We start from the raw sequence: 16,141 nt of genomic DNA on the forward strand, positions 1-16,141 counted from the left end.
TTTTTATCATCTTTTGTTTTATTTATGTTGGTGAATTAACTAGTATTTCACGTGATGCAGTTTTCTTCGTAGGCTGCTGTAGCACTTGGTTTAAAATAAATCATTATTGTTTGCAAATAAGGCAGTGTTTCAAAAACTTTCTCAAGTGTAAAACATGCATCTTGTATTGAAAATTGGAAAATGGTGACCAGCAATATAATCTAGGAATGAATTTGTAACAGAAATAACAATCGGTGTCAATATTCAAGCAAGAGTTACCAATAAGAAGCAAAAAAGAACAACAAATCAACAGAAGCATACAAATCAGCAAAATTTTATACAATATCAAATGTATCTAAAAAAATTCAAGTTTCTCATCTCTATAATTTTGCAACACCTCTCTTGGACATCTACACACCAATCCACAAAAATAGTAAAATGTCTTCAGTACAATGTTGTCATTCAAAGCATTGAAACTGAAACTTCGACATTTATCAATTCAATATTTTCTTGTTTTAATTCCACTGTTTGGAATTTTAGTTCTAGTAACTTTAAGTATTTTATTAGATCTCTCAAGTGACAACAAAATAACAAATTTTACACAAGATAAATTAACTAAATTTCGATCAAATAAATTTTTACATAAATGTCGAGACTGGCATGATTATGAACAGATTTATAAAGATCGTGAGAGAATCGGTCCGGGAGAGAATGGAGCAGCTGTTAGACTCACAAATGAGACTGAAATCGCTCTCAATGATAAATTGTATAAAGAGACCGGCTTTGCTGTTGTTGTGTCTGACAAAATTAGTGTCAATCGGTCAATTCAAGACACAAGACATCCAGATTGTCAAAAGTTTTTGTATCCCGAAGAACTGCCGAATGTGTCAATTATAGTGATTTTTCATAATGAAATTTTTAGTGTACTTAAGAGAACAATACATTCAATCGTAAATAGGACTCCACCGGAATTGCTACATGAAATTATTTTAGTCAATGATTGTAGCACAAAAGATGAGCTTTATGAGCCATTGCAGCATTATGTTACAGAGAATTTTAGAAGCACAACAATTAAGATTAAAAACTTGAAAGAGAGAAAAGGATTGATTGTTACGAGGCTAGAAGGTGCTGAGATTGCAACGGGAGAGGTTTTGGTGTTTTTTGAGTGAGTGGTTTTTACTTTCACAAATTTGAACATTATTATTCATGTCTCTATTTGTAGCTCACATATTGAGGTTAACATCAATTGGTTACCGCCATTATTGACACCAATTAAAGCTAACAGACGATTAGCAACAATGCCATCAATTGATAACTTTGAACCAGATACTTTTGAAAATGTACCTTTATTAATTATTGGAGATCGTGGAGGTATGTTCGACAAAAGATTTTAATAACGATTTTTATGATTTTTTTATTTAAAGCAATCGATTGGGAACTGATTTATAGACGATTCATGAGAACCATACCAGAAGGTGTTAATCCACTTAAACCATATCCAAATCCAATCATGCTCGGTTGTGGTTTTGCAATTGATAGGAAATTTTTCATGGAAGAACTAGATGGATATGACAGAGAATACAAAATATGGAATGGTAAGTTTATAGTTTAGATTCTTGTTGCATTATTTAAAGTTATTCATTCATCATTTTCAGCTGAAAACTACGAGTTAAGCTTCAAGTTATGGTTATGTGCAGATGGGCTCTATGAAGTTCCTTGCAGCCGCGTATCCCACACATTTCGCATTTATAATCCATCTAGAAATAATATTAAAGAAGATTATTTAACTAGAAATTTTAAAAGACTTGCTGAAGTCTGGCTTGATGAGTACAAACATGTCGTTTACAGCAGAAGTCCTGAAAAATTTGCAAAAGTTGATGCTGGTGATTTGAGTCGACCAAAAGCTGTTCGAGATAAATTAAAGTGTAAAAGTTTTCAATATTTTTTGGATAATATTGCACCTGATATTTTATTGAGATATCCAACTACAAAGGAAACTCCAGTCTTTGCTTCTGGACAAATAAAGTCTGTGATATACGAGAATATCTGTATTGATTTACTAAATGGATCTGAATTCGATCCAATTGGACTTTATAATTGTGAGGAAGTTGATGATCCAAAAAAAATTCCACAAAGTCAATTTTTTAGGCTTAATTTCATGAAAAATATTGTTGTGGGCTACATGGAGCTATGTCTTGATTCTTACAAGCTAGCAACACCTCAATGTCATTATGCTGAAAGTGGAAATCAATATTGGAAGTATGATCAAACGAATCACATGCTGATTAACTCATATGATATTGGTAATCAATGCTTGACAGCCAATTTCTCAGGACAGTCAATTTATATGAAGGAATGTGATCTTGAGGATGAAGATCAGAAATGGAAGTTTACATATGAGAATGAGACAGCTCTAAATGACTGGAATAACATTTACACTTATAAACAATTTGTTTATGGTGATAAAGAAGTTAATTGGAGTAGTTTAATGCCATTGAAGTATGATGAGGAATGTCCTATTGTTAGTTAAAAAAAATATTTTAAGTTAAGTTTTCTATTGTATTGTCGAACAATAAAATCAAACAACTCGTAATTTTTTTATTTAATAAATTATTATTTATTTTACGAATAACAGTTTTCAACAGAATACAGAGCTTAAAAAGCTGAAAAGCAAAGCTAATAAGTTTACAGTTTAAGGCAATACAATATCAATAGTGTTCTTGCTTGCTAGCTGTATGGACATTTTTTCAAATTCCTTCATCGACCCAGCTTTATTGCTGTCTAAAAAGTGGGAATATTCATTTTTTAAAGCCAAAATGTCGAATGAAGGAATTTTATCAGGAACTTCAATAGATGATTCCTTAACAGAATCATTTCTCGCTACAGCTGTTGGAACTGCAATGTCATAATCCTTCTCAACACGAACATATTCATTTGCTGCACCATCCCATACTGTGTAGTCAGCACTTTCACCCCAAACAAGTTTGAATTTTGTTGGTCTATCTTCACCGAAACATTCTGGATTTCCCCAATTTCTCTGGTCATATTTCCACAAATCTCGACCTTCACGACCATCAGCGCCATTTGATCCATTTGTTCCATTTTGTCCATCATTACCAGCATTAGCAGTTGCTACGATGTTTTCTGGATGTGAACTTTGGTCACAGTGTATGACAATAGATCCAGCTTGTCCACCTTTTCCTCCACATCCACCAAGTCCTCCTGGTTTTCCAGATTGACCCTTTCCTCCTACAACAAGCATCAATCCCCAGTCATCAAGGATAGAAATTTGCTTAAAGACATAAGCAGTCAATCCATCTTCAGTTGTTATTTCTGATTTTTCACAATCTTCCAAACCAAATTTTGCATTCATTTCCCATTTTTGATCAATGTCAAAGCTCATTTTCCAATTGAATCCATCAACAACGAAACTTCTTTGCGTTGCGTCTTTGCCATGTATACCGTCTTGGCCATTTCCACCATTTTGTCCATTAGTTCCTTCACTTCCATTAGCAAATATTGTTAATTGTGAATCATTTTTGATTAATCTACAATTAAGAGCGAAATTTCCACCACTTTTTCCTGACATGCCATCTTTACCATCTAGACCTGTACCATCTTCATCTTGTCCGGCATCGGATTCAAATGCTTGAATCGACGATTCGCCTGATAAATTGAATGTACTAGGCTTAGTGACTTCAACATAATTTGCAAAAATTGAAAGATTTTTTCCACGAAATTTATCAGAAAGATCCGATTGGATACGAAACACATCAGCAACAGCATATAAGTCAGTAAAATCTTCAGGAACTCCTTCAAGTTCAATTGATGTTATGAGCCGTCCTTTCAATTCATAAACATTATCGAATTTTCTTTTAAATTGCAGCTGTTCAAAAGCCATCGCTGGATTTCAAAAAGTGAAAAAGAATCAAATGAGATCTAAAAATAATAAGAAGAAAATGTGAAAATTATCAAAAAAGTATTTTGTTTCTTAATAATGAGACTTGAATTACAGATTTTTACGAAAACTCGACCTGATTACTATTCTAAACTGTAGTCATCTACTTTTAGTAAAGATAATAAAGTTCTGAAAGCAATTGACTTACTTTGTTTTATAATTTCACAAAATTTGCTTATCTTTCGACGAAAACAATGAATAACTATTGACTGAGTAAACAAAAATAGAAAAATAAATTCTCTCAAAAGCTTTTTTCTCTTTTTGTATCATATTGTGAGAGATTTTTTTGGGTTCCTAATTTTAATATTCTCATTCTCAATTCAAATGTTATTCAAAGTAATAATTTTTAAAAACAAACTTTTTATATTTTTCATAATGTTTTTCATTTTATTTTAAAGCTTTAACCATTTTAGTCACTAAATTTGAGCCTCCTATGTTATTTAATAATGATGTCCATATGACTGTTCATGATGAGCATGTCCAATACGTTCAACATGAGCTTGGAATCCATTGTGCTTATCAGATGAGTACTTAACAACACGTTTGGTTCCATCAGCTTCATCCAATGTGTATTCACCCTTAACAACATCTCCATCACGATGCTCCCATTGACTCTTGTGGTCATGTGTGTGTGGATCATGAACTCCATATTCAAATTTGTATGATGGATGATGATAATAATCCTTGCTGTCATGATGCTCATCTACATGATGATATCCAGTTGCAATGTTGTGATCATCACGTGAGACATAACTTGAACCATGTCCATAAGCTGATGCAGCAGCGATGAGTAATGAAAAGGCAATAATCGACTTCATATTGGTTTTTTTGGTTTGTTATTTTTTGCTGTTGAGTGTTTGAATTGGAACTGATGTCGGATTGAACAGCTGATCGTGTTTTTATACTATTTGGATGTTGCAACTTGTGCGAGTTTGGTAATTTTTTCGATTAATTTAATTAGTTTTAAGTATGAATTATGACATAACTTTTTATGAATTTTTAGAAATTTTTTAGGTATTAATAGTTGATTTTTAAAAAATTTCCTAAGGAATCAATATTATAAAGCGAAATTTGGTATCATATACCATATTTTCATAACATGGCATATTTTATATGTGGAATGGCCATATCGCTAGCTACATATTGCCAAACTTAATGACATGACTCCAGAATAAAATTAAATATAACATAAGAATTTATGTTCATTTTCAATTAAAAAAACTTGATGCATTCGGATACAAAACAGGTTCAAGCAAAAATCCATCCATTTATTCAGAAGAGGCAGTTCTTGACCTACCTAACTTTAACCTTCAATAACAAGATTTCGAGTTCATTAATCTCCAAAAAACCAGAATTTTTCGTTTCGATTAGAAAGAATTTTGTGCATATTTGAGATGCAGATGCATTCATTGAATACAATGAGAGCAGTTAAAGCGTTGATTAAAAAACTCCGGAATTTATCCGTGAAATATTTTTTATTTTCAATTCCAATTTTGGGAATTTTTCTGTTAATTTCACTAAATGTTGTGATAAGTTTTACAAATTTGAAATTTTTTTCAAATTCGGTGTCAAAATGTCGGGATTGGAACAATTATGAGCAAATGTACAGAGAAGCATTAAGAAAAGGCATTGGAGAAAATGGATCTGAAGTAATCCTTACAGATAAAGTTGAAATTGAGCTGAATGTAAAGTTATTTAATCAGACTGGATATTCTGTAGTCATATCCGATAAAATCAGTGTAAATCGATCAATACAAGACACAAGACATCCAGATTGCCAGAAATATGTTTACCCAAGTGAATTGCCAAATGTGTCAATCATTATTATTTTTTATAATGAAGTATTCAGTGTCCTAAAGCGAACATTGCACTCGATTGTTAATAGAACACCACCGGAACTGCTCCACGAGATTATTTTGGTCAACGATTTGAGCTCAAATTTGGAACTTTATGATCCATTGAAAGATTATGTTGCTGAAAATTTCCCAACAACTACGATTAGGATTAAGAACTTAAAAGAACGGAAGGGATTGATTGTGACAAGACTTGAAGGTGCTGAGATTGCGACTGGAGAGGTTTTGGTGTTTTTTGAGTGAGTTTGTCATTTGATATATTAATTTTACTCCTTAATTTAAAAAAAACCATTCAGTTCCCACACAGAAGTCAACGTCAACTGGTTACCACCACTTTTATCACCAATAAAGGCGAATCGAAGATTAGCAACAAATCCAACAATTGATTATTTCTCACCAACATCATTTAAGGTTGATGGAGCTCCTCCCTACAGTGATCGAGGAGGTAATGTTGACTTTATCAATAGTTCTGAACTTCATGGCTAAAATAATTGAATTTTGCTGATCATTCTTACAACCGGTTTCTATATAATGCCAAAAAATCGTTCATAAACTTTCATACCAAATTTAAAAGAAAACTGGTTTTAATTCTAAAAATCTCAAATATTTTTTTGTAAGCAATTATGGATATTGTTAATACTTGCAATTTATCTTACACATCTCCTTTTCATTCTCTCATTCCATAAAATTCTACAGTGTTTATTATTTTTTATTGAATTTGTCAATTTAAGGTTTTGATTGGAACTTAGTTTGGCACCAATTTGAGAGAAAAGTACCGGATGGTTACAATAAGCTTAAACCCTATCCAAATCCTATAATGCTTGGATGTGCTTTTGCAATTGACAGAAAATTTTTCATGGAAGAACTTGATGGATATGACAGAGATTTTCGGATTTGGAATGGTTAGTTCCTTTTTAATATGATTCTTGTGATTTTTTATTCATTAAGTGTTCTCAATTGCTAGCCGAAAACTACGAACTAAGTTTCAAACTATGGCTTTGTGCTGATGGTCTCTATGAAGTTCCATGCAGTCGCATCACTCACACATTCCGAGGATATAACCCATCAAGATCCAATGTTCCATATGACTACTTAGGCAGAAACTTTAAAAGACTCGTTGAGGTTTGGTTCGATGACTATAAAGATGCAGTTTATGACAGAAATCGCGAAAGATATGACAAAATCGATCCTGGAGACTTGAGTCGTCCAAAATCTGTTCGCGAAAGACTCAAGTGCAAGAATTTTAAATATTTCTTAGAAAATGTGATACCTGAAATGATAATTAAATATCCAATCAACAAAACAGTTCCAGTTTTTGCATCAGGACAGATTAAGTCACTACAGGATGAAAACTTTTGCATGTATTTTGTTAAAGGACAAAATAATGACACAGCATTGCTTAAGGAATGTCACAATGGTGAAAATATTCCAGATTCTCAATATTTTCGGTTAAATTTTTACAAAAATATTGTATCTGGGTATACCGAGCAGTGTCTTGATTTACATAATGTCCATTTCCGCACATGTCATTATGCTACGTCTGGAAATCAATACTGGAAATTCAACCAAACTACAAATATGATCAACTCTGGATCTGATGACAATAGCAATTGCTTGACTGCAGACTTTAAAGAACACAAGTTTCTCATGAAGGCTTGCAATACTAGTGATACAAACCAACAATGGAAGTTCACTTATGAAAACTCAACTGCATTAAATGATTGGAAAAATATTTATGGATATGAAAAATTATTTTATGGTGATAAGGGGATGTCGAAAGATGTAATGCTGCCATTACTGTACGATGAAGAATGTCCTATGGACTAAAATGTCATTTAAAATAACAGTTTTGAAAACAAATAAATTTTTAAATTTTCGAAAAAAAAATTTTTATTTTATTTTAAAGCTTTAACCATTTTAGTCACTAAATTTGAGCTCCTAAGTTATCTAATAATGATGTCCATAGCTATGTTCATGATGAGCATGTCCAATACGTTCAACATGAGCTTGGAATCCATTGTGCTTATCAGATGAGTACTTGACAACACGTTTGGTTCCATCAGCTTCATCCAAGGTGTATTCACCTTTAACAACATCTCCATCACGATGCTCCCATTGACTCTTGTGGTCATGTGTGTGTGGATCATGAACTCCATATTCAAATTTGTATGATGGATGATGATAATAATCCTTGCTGTCATGATGCTCATCTACATGATGATATCCAGTTGCAATGTTGTGATCATCACGTGAGACATAACTTGAACCATGTCCATAAGCTGATGCAGCAGCGATGAGTAATGAAAAGGCAATAATCGACTTCATATTGGTTTTTTTGGTTTGTTATTTTTTGCTGTTGAATGTTTGAATTGGAACTGGTGTCGGATTGAACAGCTGATCGTGGTTTTATACTGTTTGGATGTTGAAAGTGCAGTTTGAGCATGTGTAATTTTTTTCGTGTGAATTTACTATATTTTAAAGTAAAGCTATTTCATCGACAGAGAATTTATATAATTTTATAATGGTTTAAAAAGTTCTGGCAATTTGTTTACTTTTTTTTTAAGATTCTAACAAATTTTAACTTTATGTGTCCTCAAACTGATCAACTGATCCAACTGATCTTATTAAAATTTGCTTCAATTACTCATCAATTACTCATAAAGTTACCAAATAACTTAAAAACAAAATATATATCGGTATTGACCATGAATATTCAAATTTCATTATAACAAAAATATTCCAAAGAAATGTTTCAATTACTTAAGACTCTTATTATGTCTACGCATTACTCAAACAAATTTCACGCACAATTAGATTCAATAATCCACATAAACAATTCAATTCATAGCGAGAAAATCATATTTTAATACAAAAATTATTGATTGGATTTCATGTGCTTCTGAAAAAGCTTTTCTCCTCCTAAGACATCTGCAACCATTTATGCTTGATTTTAGCTTTCGACTGTTTTACATAAGGTACAACTATCACTTGTGTGAAGAGTCTAAAATCAAACAATAAAAGAACCAACAATTAATCCAAAATATTACAATGAAAATTACAAGATACCGGAACAAATCGAACTTTCCTGTAATAATATATGTTACGTACTGAAATTCATTCTTATATTTTCCTATTTTCTTAATAAAATTGCAAAAATGGCATGTAACCAGGGGGATAGTTTAAAAAAATCCTGTCTTCAATGGAATTTTTTGAGAATTTTAAAAGTATGAACAATTTTTTGTACTTTTTGAACTAAAGACATTACACAGCATTATCATCCAATTTTGAATTAATCTAATATTCAATCACCTTTGAACTAAACATAAATTAGGATTAGTAACAGTTCAACTATCTGAAATTCTTATTAAAATTACTTTATTAGGCCAAAAATACACAAAAACTAGCTTTAAATTTATAAAAACTATTCAATATCCTCCTCTTCAATCTCTCCCTGATACAAACCCACATTATTGTTATTTTATTTCAAGGCATTTTTCAATTCGATTTTCTGTCAAATTAAATTTTAATGAAGAAAATTTTCTTTAAATAGCAAAACCACAACTGCCCTACATTTTTGTTGCAACAAACACCTGCGATTCTATTCAGTTTAGAACTTTGATTGTATCACTATTTACTGACTTTTAGTATTTCTAAGTTTTGAATCATTAATTTAATCACAAAAATTATCAAAAATTCAATAAATTTTCAAAGATTTATAAAGCAACACCTGCATGAATATATAGTCTGTCTATAAAAGACCGAGTGAAAACATTGTAGAGCTCAATTACAATTGTGGTGTGTTTAACATGATTTGAGCAGGATAAAAGTGTTTAAGGTGTATTTTCAAACCAGTGTTTAAAGTTAAAATTGATTAATTGGACAGATCTTGGATATACTTAACAAAATAAATCAGAACTTGTAAAATGAAATGCAAAATATTTCAAATATTTACTATAGCAATTCTCTTGATAATATTTAAATTAGACATCTCAAAAGCTGACGATTTTCCATCACTTCTTACTCAAAATGCTTCAATTGCAATAATAGTCGATCGTGAATATCTTGACGAACAGTACGATGATGTCCTTAAAGAAATTAAAATAATTATTGAAAGAGTCTTACGCGAGGATCTAAAAAATGGTGGATTAGTTGTGTCTTATTATTCATGGACTAAAATTAATTTAAGAAAGGATTTTTCTGCTGTTTTAAGTATTACAAATTGTGAAAATACATGGGAAATTTATCGAGATGCAAAAGGTGAAAACTTACTAATGATTGCAATTACTGAATCCGATTGTCCACGATTACCATATGAAGAAGCCATAATGGTAAGAAACTTATAATGAGATTGATGGGTAATTTGTCTTGGGGTTAATGAATATTTCAAAATTTTGTTTATAAATTTATAAATTTTATATGAAAGAATTCATGATTCTAGATTCCCCTAATGACAGCTGGTGAGGAACTTCCACAAGTTATCCTAGACACAAAAGCAAGGCATACAATCAGTTGGAAATCAGCAATTCTCCTCTATGACAACACATTTGACCGTGATATGATAAGTCGTTGCGTAATTGCATTATCGAGAAATTTCCCAGATGACTCAAATGAGGTTCAACCGCTGTCTGTCTCAATTTATCGCATTCGAGAAACGTCACTTGATTGGAATCGAAGAAAGTTTATAAGAAATTTGCTAAAATCACTTCCAACCAAATTTATTGGAACAAATTTCTTAGTTTTAGTGACGACAGATTTGATGCAAACAATCATGGAAATTGCCAGAGATTTAAAAATGGTAGACACATTTTCACAGTGGTTTTATATCGTTTCTGATACAAACTATTTACAAAATAATATTTCATCTATTACGTCTCTGATCGATGAAGGCAATAATATTGCCTTTATTTATAATTTTACAAGATTTGATGATGATTGTGTTTATGGAATCAAGTGTCATTGCAATGAACTATTGCGTGCTTTTGTTTTAGGACTTTCAAAGGCAATTCGTGAGGAAATGGCTATTTATGGTCAAATTTCTGATGAGGTAATAATTATTGAAATAAACTCAAAGTCATTGGAATCTCAAATCTATTTTAATTAGGAATGGGAAATTATTCGACCATCAAAACGAGAACGCCGTGACAACATTCTCAATTTAATGATAGAGTACCTAAAAAAATCTTCAAAATGTAGCAACTGTACGATGTGGAAAGTCGAAACGGCTGATGTGTGGGGTACACGATATGAATCAACAGTTTTAACAAGTCAAACTGCTATGGAAAGAAAAAATATTCAAGACCCAGTGTCTACTTTTAGATTAATTCATACTGGTATGTGGAGGCCATTTGAAGGATTAACTATGCTTGATGCTTTGTTTCCACACATTTCGCATGGATTTCGAGGAAGAACTTTTCATATTGTTACTTATCATGTAAGATTTAGATATTTTATTACATTCCCGAGTGATACGGACTACGATTAGCAGTTTTGCGTCGTACAGTATAAAGGAAGATTAGAACCAGTGCTTTGATGACAGTACTGTCTGTAGTTTACAAAAGAAGACTGGTCCAACTATAGGGCACAATTCTACTGTGTATTAAAAAATTTCTCTTGCCGAGTCTTGAACCGGCAATAGCAATTTTTGCAATAATTTTGTAATGAATAACTTAATTTTTTCGTCAACAAGCTAGTTCGATTCTGTCGACCACAGTTTGTTCCACTCGGGATATTTGTGGAAGTTTAATATTTCATTTATTTTATTTCTCTAAATTCTAGAATCCTCCATGGCAGTACGTCCAGTCTAATGGAACGGAAATCTCTGGGACACCTCATGGCATTGTAATTGATATTCTGAATGAAATGTCGAAAAAACTAAATTTTACCTATGTTTTGCGCTTGGTATCAACAGCATCGGAGTTAAATGTGACTGATGAAATGACTAATATGACAGTCAGTTCATGAAAGTGTTTAGTATTATTCTATAAGTAGGAATAATGATTAGCTCAATATGGTATGAAGCGTATCAATATATTAATTTAATATGGTATGTCCAAAACTAGATTTTAATATATATTTATATTACCGTATTGATTCAATTCTATTTTAAAGACATAATCATTATTTCTACTTGCTTTAGAAACATATTCTATAAATTTTCATAGACTTATTTTCATAAAAGTTTTATAAATTGTTAATTTAGCTAATTTTATTGTTTTACCTTTTCAGATTACAAAAGATATTCGTCTTTTGACTTCCGACATCCCAACCGAAGTCATAAATTTACTTTACGACAATCGCATTATTTTTGGTGCTATCGCAAGCACAGTCAATGAGCGATATAAAAAATTGATAAATTTCTCAATTCCTATAAGTATTCAACCATACAGCTTTATTGTAGCAAAACCAAAGGAAATTAGCAGAATATATTTATTTATGGCTCCATATACGCACGGGGTAGGTATAAAATCTGCGGTTGAGATGTCAAATTTAAAGTTTACATCACATGATCGGAAGTGCAATTGTGGAAAATTATGCAAATATAAAAATTAATCATTTTTTTAAATATATTTCCTGATAAGTATCTGGGACTTTGTCTTGATTCAGCTAGACATGTCCCGATTTTAACCTTCAAAATTTAACATTGACAACTAATAACTTTAAACATTTTAGACATGGCTTTGTTTAGCGGCAATGATTGCAGTTTTACCTCCAATACTTTGCGTTGTCAACCGACTTAGTCCATTTTATGAGTTTCATAACAAATGCACCAAAAAGGGATTATTTAAGATTACCAACTGTTTCTGGTATATTTATGGAGCACTTTTGCAACAAGGTGGACTTTATCTACCTCAAGCTGATTCAGGTCGATTAATTATAGGTACTTGCTTTATAAATTGGCTTTTCTATTTATTATTATTTTTTTACTTTCTATAATTTCAGGCACATGGTGGCTCATCGTGATAGGTACAATTAAAATTTTCATTGATAAATAGATCAATTTTAAAATATATAAAATTAATTAACAGTTTTGGTGACAACTTATTGCGGTAATCTGGTCGCATTTTTGACATTCCCTCGAGTCGATGTTAACATAAAAACAGTTGGTCAACTTGTATCACAAAGTAGCTTAACATGGGGCATGAGAAGTGGAACATACCTGGAAGAATATATTCGTGATTCACAAGAACTTCCAAAGTACACCAGACTCTATAAAGGTGGTAAATTTTATCTGGACGAGAACGAACATATTATTGACGATGTTCGGAAAGGTCATCATGCTTATATTGATTGGAGATCAAATCTTCAGTACATTATGAAAAGAGAATATTTAGCGACTGGAACTTGCGATTTTGCATTAAGCACTGATGAATTTATGGATGAACAAATTGCAATAGTAAGTTAAGTAGTCAGTTTCTTGCTATAGTATCCGTAATTGGTCATATTTAGGCATATAGTGCTTGTTTACTGTATGACCTTTAACAAAAATCTCTGCATTGAAGTTATAAGTGACTATTCTAATCACATTTATTTTTTTAAAAAATAGGTTCTTCCTTTTAACTCACCTTATTTAGAACTGTTCAACCAGGAACTTACCAGACTTCATCAAATGGGATTGATTCAACGATGGATAAAGGAATATTTGCCTCGAAAAGATCGCTGTACCAAACAATCAAGCATTATTGAAGTTCTCAATCACATTGTGACAACAGATGATATGCAAGGCTCATTTTTTGTATTAATTCTTGGATTTATTGCTGGATTTTTCTTCTTTTTTGTTGAATGCATTTGCAAGTGGTGGCAAAAGAGGAAAAATAGAGATATAATTCAGCCATTTGTAGATTAATTAAATGGCAAAAAGTAAAAACTATTAAATTATAGCTCAATGGTGAATATCCTGTCCTTTAAATATGCAATAAGTTAATCTCAAATTAATTTATTGGTCTACAGTGAAAATTTTACAAAGCTTGAAGTGTTTCGTAGCAAAGAAAAGGGTGCCCCTGCTATAATATAGATAAAGATATCAGTAGACAATAATAGCATCCAGATAATGGCAAAAAAAATACATTTGATTATTATAGTATTGAGATTTCAGTGCCTGAAAATAAATATCATATCAAAAATTTTGCAATATTTTTTTTAAAAAAAAATAATTAAATATTTATTAGGTAAGTAAAAAAAATTGTTTACTCGGTTAATTTCTCTATTTTTTACAACACCCAAATTCTAAAGAATTCTCCATTATGAACTTTTGAACAATTTAAAAAAAAAATAGTTAAATCAAGATTGGCATAATCCCTCTAAAGATAGCCCTCTATGCCACATGCCTTATTTTATTTATTTTTTGTAATTTATTTAACGTTTATAGATATGGTCAAACTATAAAAATAGAGAGTTATATTAAAAAACGGTCCGAAAAACTTTAAAACAAAACAATTTTTTATTTACGAAACTTTTACCTGAAAGTTTGTACCTTAAGTTTCGTATAAAGTAAATAATTAAAGTTAACAAGGGACCAAAAGTTTTTAAACTCTCATTTAAAGAAGAACGGAAGAATAAAAAATAAAGAAAAGTGTAAGTAAATTAAATTTTGTATTTTTAAAACTATGATGATTTTTTTGTTTAAATCCTTAAATTTGGTCTCATTTTAAAAACTTCTATTATTTATAGACACGAAAACAAAAGTCTGACTAAAGATGGACCCAAACTGTGTGAGTTATGGCTACACACCAGTCTATCATCAACTACAAAGCAATCTTCAACCTACAGATGCTCAACAGCAGTTACAATTTCCTCAATTTTCACCTTCAAGTTCTCAATCAGTTCAAAATGAGCCACACAATCAGACAGTTCCAACAATGTCAAATTATGTTCAAGAAGCATCAATGAAATCTGAAAAACCTGAATCATCCCTCAACGAACAAAACCAAAACTACCAACAAAGTGAAGTATTGTATCAAAATGAGCAATTTACTTATCAGCAGCAGTCTCCAAGTTATCAAAATCAAAATTCAAACTTCCTTCCATCAATTTTTAATCCACATCAATTCCAACCCATGCCAATTTGGACTGGAAGTGAGAATGGTTTTGGATATTCGCAAGTTGTACCACAATATGCACCTGTAAATTATCATTCACAAACATTTGATCCGAGATTTATGATGCGACCACCTATGGGATATCAAATGGGCTTTATGAAGCCTGACAAGTCACCAGCTGAGAATTACAGCTCACAAGTTTCACCAGTTAATTACCAACAACAGCCACAAAGTGAATCATTGCAAGAAAGCAAAGAATTTGGCTGTAATGACTGTAAAAAAAATTTCATGTCAGCCACAAACCTTAAACGACATTTGACGACCCGTGTTCATTTCAATAAAGTTAAAAGAGATAATCCGAATTGCAATGAGTCAATGCTTAACGTAAATGAAGATCAAAACATTGAAGCTAACTATATGGAAACTCAACAACAACATAGTGGAACATCTATAACTGACTTGAGTGAAGCTGAAGTTGTTTTAATTAACACTTTTGATAAAGAATTGGCATCGATCGAGCCTTCAACTTGGAATGTCTTGAAAGCTGAACCAATATCATTTCAAACTGTATCATTGCCACTTGATGTCATCCCATCCACACAATCAACGTCCTCGGCAGACATTACTGAAGAATTTCGATGCAACATTTGTGATAAAACGTTCACCAAGCGTTGCTACTTTACACAGCATAATAAGACAGCCCATGTCGGACACAAGCCATTTAAATGTATAAAATGTGGAAAAAAGTATCAAACTCAAGAATTGCTTGATTATCACATGAACAAGCACAGTGGTGAAAAGCCATTCAAGTGTGAGGTTCCAGATTGTCCGAAATCATTTAATCATAAAACTGATTTAAAAAGGCACTCAATTTTACATACAACTGAAAAGCCACATGTTTGTCAGCAATGTGGTAAAGGATTCGTGAGAAAGGATCATTTACAGAAGCATATGGGGTCACATATTAGAAAAATGGAAAAATTGAACAGAGTCTTTACTGGCGGGATGTCAATTAAAACGGGAAAATGAGAATTTTTCACTGAAAACATTGATTAGAACTCTTAGGTTGAGACCTTAGGAATATTGAATGAATATTTCACAGAGAATCTAAATTTGACTGTAAATACATGACGGCTGGAGTACGTCGGCATGATATCGCAAATCCAAATAAAAAGTTCTCTATAATTTAGTCAAAATATCGTCCAATTTCGTCAATCCATTCCCGAATTTCGTCGAGACTTTCTTGCCGAATTACTACATGTCCTATTTAGGACAAAAATAAAAACGTACTTCAAATTATAGACTCCTTTTTATTT

The 16,141-nt window shown here is 31.7% G+C and overlaps 6 protein-coding genes across 9 annotated transcripts in view; 3 read left to right on the forward strand and 3 right to left on the reverse strand.

Moving 5' to 3' along the window:
- The window catches only part of LOC139099458 (chymotrypsin-2-like), a 161,840-nt gene that overhangs the window by 97,019 nt on the left and 48,680 nt on the right, over positions 1–16,141 (reverse strand). The gene's annotated exons all lie outside the window — the stretch shown is intronic.
- LOC139099287 (N-acetylgalactosaminyltransferase 6-like) lies at positions 79–2,572 on the forward strand. The gene is made up of 4 exons (XM_070651708.1): positions 79–1,144; positions 1,202–1,350; positions 1,404–1,574; positions 1,635–2,572. Exons 1-4 carry the CDS (start codon positions 432–434, stop codon positions 2,507–2,509), a joined length of 1,908 nt encoding a protein of 635 aa, XP_070507809.1. The 5' UTR covers positions 79–431; the 3' UTR covers positions 2,510–2,572.
- On the reverse strand, positions 2,570–4,173 carry LOC139099289 (uncharacterized). Of its 3 annotated transcripts, none has more exons than XM_070651709.1 (2): positions 4,086–4,173; positions 2,570–3,918 (listed from the first exon to the last, which is right to left on the reverse strand). In XM_070651709.1, exon 2 carries the CDS (start codon positions 3,878–3,880, stop codon positions 2,672–2,674), a length of 1,209 nt encoding a protein of 402 aa, XP_070507810.1. In that variant the 5' UTR covers positions 3,881–3,918; positions 4,086–4,173; the 3' UTR covers positions 2,570–2,671. The 3 variants fall into 3 exon arrangements, with proteins under 3 accessions (XP_070507810.1, XP_070507811.1, XP_070507812.1); XM_070651710.1 differs by lacking the exon at positions 4,086–4,173 and adding an exon at positions 4,014–4,067; XM_070651711.1 differs by lacking the exon at positions 4,086–4,173 and adding an exon at positions 3,993–4,010.
- Positions 4,291–7,617, forward strand: LOC139099305 (N-acetylgalactosaminyltransferase 4-like). Its single transcript, XM_070651729.1, has 4 exons — positions 4,291–6,029; positions 6,087–6,235; positions 6,522–6,692; positions 6,755–7,617. Exons 1-4 carry the CDS (start codon positions 5,332–5,334, stop codon positions 7,615–7,617), a joined length of 1,881 nt encoding a protein of 626 aa, XP_070507830.1. The 5' UTR covers positions 4,291–5,331.
- LOC139099290 (cuticle protein 19-like) lies at positions 4,370–4,790 on the reverse strand. Its single transcript, XM_070651712.1, has one exon. It carries the CDS (start codon positions 4,753–4,755, stop codon positions 4,378–4,380), a length of 378 nt encoding a protein of 125 aa, XP_070507813.1. The 5' UTR covers positions 4,756–4,790; the 3' UTR covers positions 4,370–4,377.
- On the forward strand, positions 7,741–13,782 carry Ir93a (Ionotropic receptor 93a). The gene is made up of 10 exons (XM_070651707.1): positions 7,741–7,791; positions 9,792–10,118; positions 10,229–10,834; positions 10,892–11,221; positions 11,566–11,739; positions 12,016–12,243; positions 12,460–12,667; positions 12,730–12,753; positions 12,816–13,183; positions 13,334–13,782. Exons 1-10 carry the CDS (start codon positions 7,744–7,746, stop codon positions 13,631–13,633), a joined length of 2,613 nt encoding a protein of 870 aa, XP_070507808.1. The 5' UTR covers positions 7,741–7,743; the 3' UTR covers positions 13,634–13,782.

Source organism: Chironomus tepperi, unplaced genomic scaffold (genome assembly GCF_022539635.2).
Source record: "Chironomus tepperi strain 1889 unplaced genomic scaffold, CSIRO-AGI_Ctep_v1 contig_467, whole genome shotgun sequence".
Lineage (NCBI taxonomy): Eukaryota > Metazoa > Arthropoda > Insecta > Diptera > Chironomidae > Chironomus > Chironomus tepperi.

Bases quoted from the DNA above. Each gene is read 5' to 3' on its own strand.
- LOC139099287 (XM_070651708.1), top strand. From the start codon at position 432: ATGTTGTCATTCAAAGCATTGAAACTGAAACTTCGACATTTATCAATT. The intron at 1,145-1,201 runs GTGAGTGGTTTT...CTCTATTTGTAG, and splicing joins GAGGTTTTGGTGTTTTTTGA to CTCACATATTGAGGTTAACA. The intron at 1,575-1,634 runs GTAAGTTTATAG...CATCATTTTCAG, and splicing joins AGAATACAAAATATGGAATG to CTGAAAACTACGAGTTAAGC.
- LOC139099305 (XM_070651729.1), top strand. From the start codon at position 5,332: ATGCAGATGCATTCATTGAATACAATGAGAGCAGTTAAAGCGTTGATT. The intron at 6,236-6,521 runs GTAATGTTGACT...TGTCAATTTAAG, and splicing joins TCCCTACAGTGATCGAGGAG to GTTTTGATTGGAACTTAGTT. The intron at 6,693-6,754 runs GTTAGTTCCTTT...CTCAATTGCTAG, and splicing joins AGATTTTCGGATTTGGAATG to CCGAAAACTACGAACTAAGT.
- LOC139099289 (XM_070651709.1), bottom strand. From the start codon at position 3,880: ATGGCTTTTGAACAGCTGCAATTTAAAAGAAAATTCGATAATGTTTAT.
- LOC139099290 (XM_070651712.1), bottom strand. From the start codon at position 4,755: ATGAAGTCGATTATTGCCTTTTCATTACTCATCGCTGCTGCATCAGCT.
- Ir93a (XM_070651707.1), top strand. From the start codon at position 7,744: ATGATGTCCATAGCTATGTTCATGATGAGCATGTCCAATACGTTCAAC. The intron at 7,792-9,791 runs ATGAGCTTGGAA...TCAAAAGCTGAC, and splicing joins GCATGTCCAATACGTTCAAC to GATTTTCCATCACTTCTTAC. The intron at 11,222-11,565 runs GTAAGATTTAGA...TCTAAATTCTAG, and splicing joins TTCATATTGTTACTTATCAT to AATCCTCCATGGCAGTACGT.